Source organism: Symphodus melops (genome assembly GCF_947650265.1).
Source record: "Symphodus melops genome assembly, chromosome: 17".
NCBI classification, from domain to species: Eukaryota; Metazoa; Chordata; class Actinopteri; order Labriformes; family Labridae; genus Symphodus; species Symphodus melops.
Genome location: NC_136707.1, coordinates 22,245,137 through 22,257,120, shown reverse-complemented (window position 1 = coordinate 22,257,120; position 11,984 = coordinate 22,245,137). Strand labels below are relative to the sequence as shown.

The 11,984-nt window shown below is 45.2% G+C and overlaps 1 protein-coding gene across 2 annotated transcripts in view; it reads right to left on the bottom strand.

Moving 5' to 3' along the window:
• Nucleotides 1-657: 657 nt before the first annotated feature.
• The window catches only part of LOC306837795 (protein Tob1-like), a 35,614-nt gene continuing 24,287 nt past the window's right edge, over nt 658-11,984 (bottom strand). Inside the window, exons 1-2 of one of the 2 annotated variants that reach the window (XM_079365597.1) lie at nt 4,356-4,668; nt 658-2,899 (exon numbers count right to left, since the gene is read on the bottom strand). In XM_079365597.1, coding sequence (XP_079221723.1) covers nt 1,639-2,703 — 1,065 coding nt within the window. In that variant the 5' untranslated portion in view covers nt 2,704-2,899; nt 4,356-4,668 and the 3' untranslated portion in view covers nt 658-1,638. Of the gene's footprint in view, nt 2,900-4,355; nt 4,669-11,984 lie in introns of those variants that run through there. The other variant, XM_079365598.1, reaches the window with a different exon arrangement.

The window sequence follows — 11,984 nt, the reverse complement described above, 5'->3', positions numbered from 1 at the left end:
GGTGTTTTGCTGTGATTTGCCTTGAACCCGTCACTCACACAGTCTGAAGATACTGAAACATGTCCTTCTTCCACCTGCAGCGTATCTGCGTCTGCATCAGAGAGCTGAGCTCTGCCGGTCTCTGCCTCTCGTCTGTGGAGTTAATATGTGATCCTGCAACATGCTGCATGATTTAGCAGCCTGTTAGCTAACGGCCTCGGCGTGCATATGAAGCCAGGGCTTTAGTTTACGAGGTTATCAGGCTCCACACAGTCACACTCCATGATATGATCCATCCATGTGTGTGTGTGTGTGTGTGTGTGTGATGACACTCGGCCCGAGGGCATCCGTTAGCCTGCACAGCCTGCATGCTGAAAACAAATGTCACCGAGGGGTTTGTGGACGGGGACGCTTGTGGACTAATAAATGTGATATGTGGAGAATATGATGGTGTCAGAGGACGTTATCTCATCGAGTGTTTGTCGAACGCACAAATCAGACGAGATCTCTGCGTCGTTAATGAACGCTAGCTACCGACATAACAAACCATCAGTTAGCTTACGGATTCTTCTGACTTTAAGACAGAAGACACGAGACGTGTTGGGACATGTCCCTTCAGTGTTCCCCACAGATCAGCTGATCAACCACGACGACCAATGACGAACTGAACCAGAGGAATTATTTTCAAGCCTTTTAATACAAACTTAATAAACTATCAGTCCCTCTTAACATGTAAGACACTGACTCCAAATACTTTGTTATACCGTTTGTTTTTATCAAGTATTGCACAATGTAGGTACAAAATTAATATACGATTACATTTTGTCCATAATATAGCAAAAATCTTTAAACTCTTAACAGAAAATACAACTCTTATGTTTTTTTTTCAAAAAAGCAAATATTCTTAAATCCCACCACTACGGAATATTCTGTACACAATCTTTCGAATAGTCAATGTTTTTTTATTTTTATTTGTTTTTTTATTTGTTTTTTTTGTTTTTTTTAAAGATGGATTCATTTTTATAATTTCAATAAAAAAAGAAAACATAAAGTTGCTGCAGCCATCACAGATCACTGGAGTAGTAAAAAGATATAAATGCAATACCATGTCGTAGAAACAATAGATACTCTGATATTTTACAAACTCTGTACTAAATTAAATTATACAATTAGAAAAAAGACCAGGAAATCCCACTTATTTATGCCAATTTCTTGAAAAAATTGGCGGTGTCCAGTTTTGTTTAAATACTGAAAGAGGCCATGACTTGTGGTGGTGTTTTTTTTTTTTTCTTCTTTTCTTTATATTCTTAAAACAGTAACATAAAAAAAATAGTTTTGTGCTTGGTTGGCAAAAGAAAAAAAACAAAACAATGATGCATGTTTAGATAACCAAGCGTGGACATCTCGTACTAAAGGTAAATAACTCAAGGGGGCAGAGGAATTCACCCTCGGGCTCATGCTCTTAGACTCGTGACAGATCGTACAGCTGGCAAGTCTCTTTTTTTCCTTTTATCGATGACATTCTGTTCTTGTTTACTTTTTTTTTTTTTTTTTTTTTTTTACTTTTTCTAAATGTGCATTTTGTGTTTTTCTCCCCGTCACATTATCTCTGGTCGTTTCTGTGTGAAGTAGTAGCTTAAGTAGTACCTTTACTAAGTACTAGTTGGCCATCACTGGCTGGAATTGCTGGTTAGAATACTGCATGTTGTTCAAGCTGAAATTCAAGCCATCCATAAGGGACTTGTCGTTAAGGCCACCGTAGGCCGCAAACACGTCGAAGGCATTGCTGTACTGCAGCGGGCTGAGGCTGAGAGCGCTGTCCCCGGGGAAGAGAGCGCTCTGGCTGCCCTGGCCCTGAAGGCTGGGGAACACAAACTCCTTGGCATTGGGGGACAGGGCGGAGGGCTTCTGGTGCTGCTGCTGCTGCTGCTGCGGCGGCTGCACTCCCAGGCCCAACCCGTACAGAGAGTGCATGGAGGTGGAGATGGCTTTCTGTTTCAGCAGACTGTTCACATTCAGGCCCAGGTTGGTGGGAGAGGTACGGGCCACCTTGTTCCCAGCACTGCTGGCGCCGCCGCTGCCGCCACTGCTGTTGTTGTTGTTGTTGGTTCGTCCGCTGCTCTTCATTTTAGTGGAGCCAAACTTGGTGGCGGCGAAGGTGGCTGTCGTGAAGGTTAAAGGCTGCGTGGAGCGGGGCATGAAGGTGGGGCTGACGGCAGCAGAGTGGCCGAAAGGAGGAGAGGGGGAGCTGGAGCCGGGGGAAGCCCCGCTCACGGGCTCGTTGATGGGCATGAAGACCTGCGCGTCAGGGTTGAAACTGTTCTTGATCTCCTTGTCCAGATCAAGCCCCCCACTGTTCGCTCCACTTTCATTGCTGTCGTCAACGTACAATACTTTGACCGGCCCCTTCTCCCCGATCTGATAGGACACCTCGAAGGGGTCAATCCACACGCTGAGGTCCTGGGGAAGGTTGTTGCGGACATCGTCAATGTCCAACCCGCTTTCTTTGGCTGCCTTCTCCACCACCGGGTCCACCTTCTCCCCGACATGGATGCATCTGAATCCTGAGCCCTTGTATGGCTTGTCTGGGTACCAGTGTCCCTCGTATTTCTGCTTCAGCTGCCTCTCCAGCTCCTCGCCGAAAATGTTGACCCTACGCCTCGGGAGCTTGTTGTACAGGTAGGAGATGATGAAGTTGAGAGCTACTTGGATTTCAAGCTGCATAGCTAACTGCTGACGTTTACCAGGTGCGTGAAGATTCGACGTGTCTGACCTTGAAAGTGTCCGCCGGGTCTGCTTCGTTTATCCGTGGTTAACAAAGCAGGATGGCGAAATAACCAGGAGTCGAACAAAACAGTTCCAAAGCAAAGTGCTGGTTTTGTAGAAGAGGCGTCCTTCTACAGGGTGTGATAATTGTTTCCTGCAACAAGTCAAAGAAATAAAAACATTGTTTAAAAAAAACAATTGAACAAAGTCAGATTTAAAATGTTAAACTTTTCAGTGGTGAAGATTCAAGACGGACAGATCTGTTCAGGTCAGTGCTCCTCTTTGGCTGCTTGATGTCACAGAGGTAGAAGCGAGTGATCTTTAATTATTAACGAGGCTGTCTGAAGTCGGAGTGCGGTTTACAGTTTTGACTGCTGCGAGCTCAGATGTCGAGTGTCACACCACAGGACAACAAAGCAGAATTTTACAGCAACAACCAGACAGGATGAAACTGTGCCGCTCGTCGAGCCCTGTGTTTACTATCTTTTCAGTTCACAGGAAATTGCAAATATTAGATTCACCTGAAGCTAATAAAAGTAGGTATTGAGTACACAGAGCTCGCAGGAGGACTAGGGAATCCTGTTACATAACACCAGATATCCTCCGTGCAGCAGGGAGACTACATTCAGGCTGTTCAAATCAGAGGAAACGCTCAATTTCAGCGAGAAGGTGCCTCGTCAACAAGGCAAACTGCAGGATGTGTTAGAAAGGGAAGCATCTAGGTGGACTGTTAAGTTTCCGCTCGTGTCGTCACTGTGGACGGTGCGTTACGCGTAAAGCGCAGCGGATCAGTCGGAGCGCTTCAACGACTACAAACAATGTCGAAATGAGACTTAACCCACTGTGGCTACACCCATATGTTTGGCTGCTGCACACAGAGGGAGGAGACGACACGTTAAACGGATGAAACGTAAATGTCACCCACGTTGCAGCTCAATTCAATTAGTCGTCGTCTTAAGAGAAGAGCTGGACTGAGAGGGGAAACCGCAGAAAGAAAAAAAAAGAAGAAGCTTGAAATTGATTTATTTAAATCACGTATGGAGGAAAAGCATCCAACACAGGACTGAAAGGCATCTTTTAACGCCTCTCTGATGAATGCTGCCCCCAAGAACAAAAACCCAGAGGAGATTCCTGACGATTGCGAAATGGCTCCAGGTCCTGATCACAGCCTGTAAATATGAAGATCCTGATTCGTTTGATCGGTTTCATCGAGTTTGAACGGATTTGGAGACAATTTGGCAGAATATGCACTGCTTAGAAAAGCCTGCAGGACACTGACACATTAAAATAATAATAATAATATAGCCTACAATAACGGTGAATTTGCGACAGCTGACGCACGTCGAGTCTCTGCAGAGACATTGTTGTCATTAATCTTTCAATCAGAATTTAACGGACATGTACCATAGTTTTGTCGCATAAACTGTATTGGATACAAATCATCTCTTTTCTATCTTTCTCTCTCCCTCACACACGCACACACACACCCCTCCCTAAGTTCGTGGACTGACGCAGCAAATCAGCTTATGAATACAGCCACAGTAAGACAGCAGGCAGAAAAGGACGATTAAAATCAATCACAGCACAAACAGCAGAAAGGAAATACTTACTTTTTGTAAAAAATAAAGATGCTCAGTAGTTCTGAAGTACCGTTTGTTAGTGCAAATAGAAAATGAAGTATAAATACTTTCTTCACATAGAATATAATATCAACGTTACAAAAAAAGTATTCCAGTACATGAAGGTTTTAGAGGATTGGCGTTGGTGGTGAGCTTCGGTTTCTATTCTTAATGTGTTTTTGTTTTTTTTCCTCTTTTCAGCAGGCTTGCAGAGTAGCTCCCTCCTTGTCGGGAGTTTTGCAACTTCGTCCCCCTCCTGATGCAGCGCTGCCTGTATTTATAGCTTTCCTCCGCCACGGGCACGAGGTAGGCGGTGATGCGGCTTCAGAGGTCAAAACAATACAAGCGGCGTCGATTGGTCCGACGCGCAAGTCCCGCCCCCCGCAGCCGCCCGCTCATTGGACGGCGAGCGCCGTCCACCACAGACATATGATCCTGTGAAACGGGAGAGCCGCCTATGATGAGCGCCTGCGTCAGAGATAACCTAGGTCTGTGGTGACAGCAAAATGCCAAAGTAATTAATGTGAAGAAAGAAACGGCAGACTATTACATAAAGAGAAATCCTGCTCGTGTTTTGATCATCTCCAATAAACACTTTTATAAGTGTGAAAATAATAGGCTAGCAGAAGCTGTGCCATCATAACTTTCTCTTTCCTAAACATCCTGGATCATTTGGGAGGGATCAGACATATGGACCTTTTTCATTTCATTTAGATGCTGCTGCTCTGTGTCCGGACACGTTTATTCTAAGGCCACACAGCAGAGACATCAGAGCAGACTGTAATGTCATTTTGTGTCCCACCCTTTGTTTTTATGTCACAGACTATAACCCTCCGTGTTACGTGCCCTGCGATCGGAAAACTGCAGGAGCTGTGATGAATGCATATTGCCTGAGAGGAGATTCCCTGTATAGCGGAACAATACAGCTGGCAGCCGTGTGGGTGGTGCTGAATGCTATCTGGAAAACACACGCGCTGATTGGTCCAAAACGGGGCAGGAGCCCTACGGTGAATGGTGTGCCCGTATCCAAGGTGCTGATGTAGGCTGCGCACGTCATCGCTCGGCTGCACGCACGCTGTTGCCAAATTTAAAGAGCACTAACACACCGAAGTGTATGTGCATGCCATGAAGTCACTGCTGTGCGATGTCACAGTAACTTAACACTACTGTTTGTCTTGGAAAAGGAAATAGTAGTAAGCTGTGCACAGTTTATTTTAAGTCCTTTACACAACTATTTAAAGTGTCCTTATTGTGAATGCCACTGAAGCAGACTTTAACATGTCACAAAGCAAAAAAAACATGTTTTAATAGGTTGATTTAAAGATAGAAAATAGGAATTGGTGCATATGTTGAAGTTTAAATCTGGTCATTTAGACCTTAGCCCTCTGTCTAAATACTTCTGCCTGTAAAGGACTAATGGGTCAAAGGTTTTGGAGTTGGTCCAGTGGCTCATATAGCTGACAGCCTTATAACAGCCTGCGCTCTAAAATAACTGTGCCCGATTAAAGTATGTCCACTCAGTGTCTGACCACGTCATTGGAACTAACTAATAATGTGGTCAGACACTTTCCAAGTTTCCCCTTTTTTTAATCTTACAGTAAGACAGAGAGACATTCACGATTTCAGAGTCAGGCGTCGGTCTCTGTGAAAGATGTCACGTTTGTCCGCTGTGTCTCAGCCCAGCCTGTTATAATCCGAAACCCCCCCGCCCATTATAAAAACCTCCCATTTGACACTTTAAATTGAGGCTGTTAACATCTTCCATCGTCAATACTTTCCACTATTATTAAAAAGACATCATGGACGCTATCAGGAAGTTCTGAAGCTTTAAAAAAGGGCCGCTCTCCTTCCCCACCACTGTTGTCAGACATCAACAATAAAAACCTGAGCTGCTCTTTGAACAGCGAAGCCATTTCAGCAGATGTATTTTGAACGAGGGACGTCGCAGCCCTCGCGGTCTGTTTTGCGGCTTCACGCTGAGATAATCCGCCGGTCTTATTCCACCCGGGAATATCTAAAAACAGTGTCCAGGTTTCAGAATATCCCTTTAGCTCTCTGTCGTTACGGCGTTTCTATTCACGTCTGTTGACGACATGCAGCGTGAGCCTCATCACAGCCGCTTGCGCCTGTGCTGCTGGATCTGCTCAGCCCTGCTGACAGAACACACTTTTATACATTCTTCAAGCACTTTACGTTTGCCGAGCGGAGTCATGCGCTCGTTTACTTTCTCCGTGAATGTGTGTGAAAGGGCTCCATTGGAGAGTGCTGCGGGGATCAGACACATGAGACAGACTATAGATCAGAGCGGGCTGCTATGGAGGAGAGATTATACGCCTCGACATTGCCCTGTGGATTCAGATTCACTATCCAGCCTGGAGGTGAAGTGGGTGGGAGAGTTTGTTGGCTGCCAGCGAGGCTGCGACTTCCAGCGTCCTGGCAAGGCCTCCGGGGTTGTTTACTGTAAATGGCTCAGCTCAATCCAATGTCTCACGTCCTCTACCATCAAACCACGGGCTTTCTCTGATGGCTGCTTTTCATGCTAGTTCACAGCGACGCAAATGTCTTTTCTTGAAGTGTGCACGCTCTTGTCTTCTGAGTTTGTAACACATAGCTGCTCCTGTCAGGAGCAAGGTCAGCGGCCATAATGACACATGTTAAGACTGCTATATTGTCTTAGGGGGTTAATCCTCTAATGTATCCTCTACTCACTGCCTCTTCTGTCGCTTGTGCTTATGAAGGAGTGTAACACCCTAAGATCTCTAATCCCGCCCAATCGGCCTTCAGTTGAAATCTGTGCTTCGACTCCAGGAGCGAGAATGTGGGCGGAGGGAGAAATTACGTTAAATGGAGTAATTTGCCAAATGTTGTTGCTCATTTTCAGGGCTTTGAAACTCAATCAGGCTTAAGTTGACGGTTTAAGTTCAGCTGTGTTGCCACTGAGTGAGAACAACAAAGTCCATGCAGGCCAGTTCTTAAAGGTAAGAAAGCAGAAAAGCAGGTGTGTGGGGGGGTTTCTGATTATGCCTTCACAGCGCTGCGAGTTAAAGGTCACCTTCAGAAGAATGCTGCATTTCAAGACGCACATTTGTCCTCGAGCTTCCAAAACAAAAAAATCAAACGGGATTTCACCCTGACAACAGGGCATGAACAGAGGCTCTGACATAAACGTGCCGCCTCCTGTGATAGGACGAAACAGCAGCATGTGTGAGGGAGCATAAACAAACAGCTTTCTCCTGAACTGATGTGGGGGGAAAAAAAGCAGGTTTACAGGAAGAAAGAGGAGACACGGAAGCCGCCTCAGTCTTTCACGCTTCAGATTAATCAATATTTATCTGCACACTGTTTGTTTTCTCTGCTTCACTTGACAGTATTGACACATAAACAGAAGAAGGGCGAGTGACACACAAGCAGAGGAGGATTTTCACACACTACCGCTTCCACGTCTGCCTGCTCTCCTCCTCCCTCGCCTTCATCCCTGCCCTCCCTCTTCCTGGCTCAGACGGAGAGCCTTTGACGTCACTGCTTGTTATTACTTAACACAACTCTGCAGAGCGCCCTGGGCTCCTCGTAATAGACAGATGCTCTGCTCTGCCTTTGAAGAGTAAATGAGGCAACGGGTGAGACAGGCAGCGAGGGAGACGGAGAGGGGAACTGTGGCTGCTGCAGTACTTTATGTTCAAACCGCCAAAATAAAAGGGTTTTAACTCATCTTTGAAAAGGTGACAGTCTGAAAAAAATACATGCAAAAAATACTAATAAAAGTGTCCTTTAGGTAAAATAAAAGAAACTGAGATTGTGCTATATTAAAGCATGAAATAACATTCCTTATAGTTTGCTGCAGGGGATTGTTTGAGTGCACTTTAACAAGAACCTGATGTTCCCGTGTGGACATGCCTCAGTGTGACTGCTCTATAGTATGTGTACAGTATGTGCAGATAGTGATTCATTTACTGTTTACACTGTGTTGGCCAACTAAGGCAAACGGACCTGCAAAGAATGAAACAACAAAACGTGCAGCAAATACATGAACAACACCAAGTCAACAACATCTGAAGAGGCAGAGCGAGGAGCAGAGAGAGAGGCAGAGCGAGGAGCAGAGAGAGAGGCAGAGCGAGGAGCAGAGAGACAGAGGGAGAGAGAGAGAGAGAGAGAGTGAGAGAGAGAGAGTTTAGGCTCTCTCTGTTTTATGGCAGAGTTCAAATTTCTGCAGCTTGGACACTTGGACGCGAGTCCGGCCTGGACGAACAGCGTGGATGAGACACCTGAGCGGGGCTTCTGTCGGGGCAGAAGAAGTTTCATTCAGTTTAAAAATGGAATATTTCATTTGTCCAACACTCTCTTCTTGACCTTGAAGAACACGAGAGCGTAGTCGTTCTCTTACTGATACATGAAACGACCTCGCTGGTATGAAATCTCATTAACTAAATTTCACGACTGATTGAGTTTTTACAGCGTTTTTAATGACGCTTCCAGGGAATGACCCACTGTGCTTTTTCTTCGCAGTGTGTCAGCAGTGGCTGTCCGTTAAAAGGGCCTGCAGTGAGTCACCCAGCGTGCACACTAACGCAGGCTTTACATGCTGCCACCTCTCTAAGTATACAGAGGATATGTTGTGAGTTATCACGACGGCAGCGTGACTACTTTTTCTCCTGCAAAGTCGTCTTCATAACCCCGCGAGGCTGTTACATAATTCATCCGATGGCGGCCCACAGGGGCAGCATTGATACATCAGCTCTCCATCTGCAGGAGGAAATGAAGGGGACGAAACAAATAGCTTTCTGCAATTAATCTGAATAAGCAGCCGTTGTGCTCGGAGGCTTGTTGTACATGCTCTCCGGCCTTTTATCCTTTTTCTTACACTTTGACCTTGTAGCACGGCTTAAACAATAACTGCATGCTTCATCTTTAACCTCCAGGCTGAGGAAACACAAATGAGCTGTTAGTGGCAGACGTACAGTATATACACACATGCACAGAACAAGTCAGCTGCTGTTTACAGTATAGCCTCAGTACTGTATGTTCTCAGTGGACTGTCACATGACTTCTTTTTAAAGCGAGCTCTCTTCTTCATCCCACGTCTCTCCTCATTCTGTCGCTCACCCGTCGTTTGCTTTCACTCAAGGATTTTGTTTAAAAGCATGTAGCTGGTCATTAGCTTTGTGTGTGTTCTTTATAACAAGACACACACACACACAACTCCAAACCCCCCAGGTCTCTTTGCACATAAACGGTCTCCAATGATATAGAGCAACGCCTCAAGCCCCGAGGAAAGTTAGGATCCACTAAGTAACGAGACACGGAGAGAAGAGGGTTTTTTTTTTACTCATCTGTTGAACTAACAATCATCACTTTGTGCACTTTCACTCAACTTTTTCTTTTGCAGCAAGACATTAAGAGGACAGCGGAAAAAGAGGAAAAGTTCAAAAGTGCATGCTGTGGCTAACACGGTCAAAATGCAAGAGCCTCTGAATACAACATCCCCCTTTAATGCCTGACATTCACATTTGCACAAAACTTCCTGAAGGTTTGAGCTGCATGTTATGGTCCCGCTTCACCTGGAATTCTTCCCGACAGCTCACTGGTACACAAGTCAGTATAAGTCAGGGTGCTGGGAGAACACAGCAGGAAAGGAAAATACACAGTGAGTGAATGTTCTTCTGCACTCTTTTATCGTGATCTCCACTCAGCATGGAGTGAAGCTGCTCACCGGACTGTAGCTGCGTTCGAGCTGAACTGGGAAGTGGGACATTCCCAGTTCAGCCCCCCTGAAGTCGTATTTACTAGTCGGAAAGTCGGGGGAACTCAGAGCAGCCGAAGTAAGAATCCAACATGGCCGCTACGTTCATCAACCGTACGTTAAAGCTGTAAGTAAACTTGAATTTCCCTCGGGATCAATAAAGTATCTATCTATCTATCTATCTAAGTGTTTATCAGCCGCTTGGTTGGAAACATTTCTAAACGACAGACTGACCTCTCTCTCCTTATGTTTCGTTTTCCCCCAAAAACGTTCCGATATCTGTCGGCTAACACGAAAACTAATTCATTTCCCGGGCACATTTTTACTCACATCTGTCCTCCCGGCTCGTGCGTCCTCCCTGGTGGGGGACTTCACGCCACGCAGAGCTGTTTACCTCTGAAGTGATCAATTAAAGGCACTTGAGTGCTCAGTGCGACTCTGTGAGGTGTTTGGGAAGCAATAGTCTTTAGGCTGAGAAAAGGTGCGAGGTTGAGAAGAGCGTGGAAAAGGAAACTCAGAGGTATAAAGAGCAGCTGGCTGTGAGGACACTCAGGAAGAGAAGACAGTTGTTCCCACAGGTGACAGGAAAAAGATTCTCCAAACAAAATAGCACAATGTCAAATAACTCACAATTAATTCAGTTCATCACTATTTGTCTTTTTTTTTTTTTTTTTTAAAACACAAGTTGAGCAGATTGACGGCCACCTACGGACTGCTGATGAAGAAAAAACAAAAACCCTGCAGGTGGTTTTGAAGACGGCTGCTGCAGAGTCTGATTCACTTATCATAACTCAGAATAGAAGTGATCCCGGAAAGACACGACGTGAAATTAGGAGCCACAGAGAGAAATTAAAAGCAAACAGCAGGGGGCCGTTTGCAGAGGAGTGTGTCTGACAGACGAGAGGAGAGATCGAGCGTGACCAAAGAAAGAGGGGAATAATAATCCCACTGGTGTGTTTAATAAAGGGAGGGATGCACTCTGTATTCATGGCTGTGGAAACATACTTTATTGATTCTGTGCATTCATATGCATATTCCCATCACTCGCATGCATGCACAGCAGGCCAGCTCACTTTCCCTGTTCAAGTAGTTCCCTCCCTCTACGCGAACCTGATGCACCTATTTTAGACGTGTGTGTGTGTACATGTGCGTTCAGTTAGTCAGTCAGTGAAATTAGTTTATCACAGATCAGTGGTCTTATCCCCAGATCATTTACTTACTATTAAAAGGACAAAAAAAAGAGTAAAATAAAATGTATTGATGAATATCTGCTGAGTGTTTGTTTTCAGTCGCCGACACAGATGAAGACGTCACGCACCAGCAGAAATCTCGTCTAGCGCCAAATGAGATTCTGCTTCTGAGCTCGCTCGAAGAAACGTGACATGTTGTAGTTATGCTCAAAAAAAAAAAAAATAATACTCAAGCTGTCTTCTGCACTTTCACATTGTTTACAGTCACATTTCTTTAAAAAGCATGAACCCGCTTCACTGAAGTGTATTTTAAAAGCTCGGAGGCCACGCAACACGTTCCTGAAATGCAAGTCTGTGCCGAGTATGCAAATGTGTCCCACCTCAGGGCGGATGTGTTGTGGCTAACAGGCCCCCTACAAGGAGGGTATTGACACGTGTGTGTGTGTGTGTGTTTGTCATACTCTCTTTGATGACGCACAATGCTGAATTATTAACCAGCATAATAGGCCGGATCCTAAAATAACAGCTCTCTACTTTGTCTCCAGGCTGGAGTTTTATTGGTTGTGTTTGTGGTTAAAAAGGGAAATGTTGTTTATTTTAACTCGGCTCCTGGAGGCCAAGAAGAGTGTCAAATAAACCAAAGAGTAGAGACAAGAGGTTTATCCGTATCTGACGAGAAGCTGCAGCATTTTT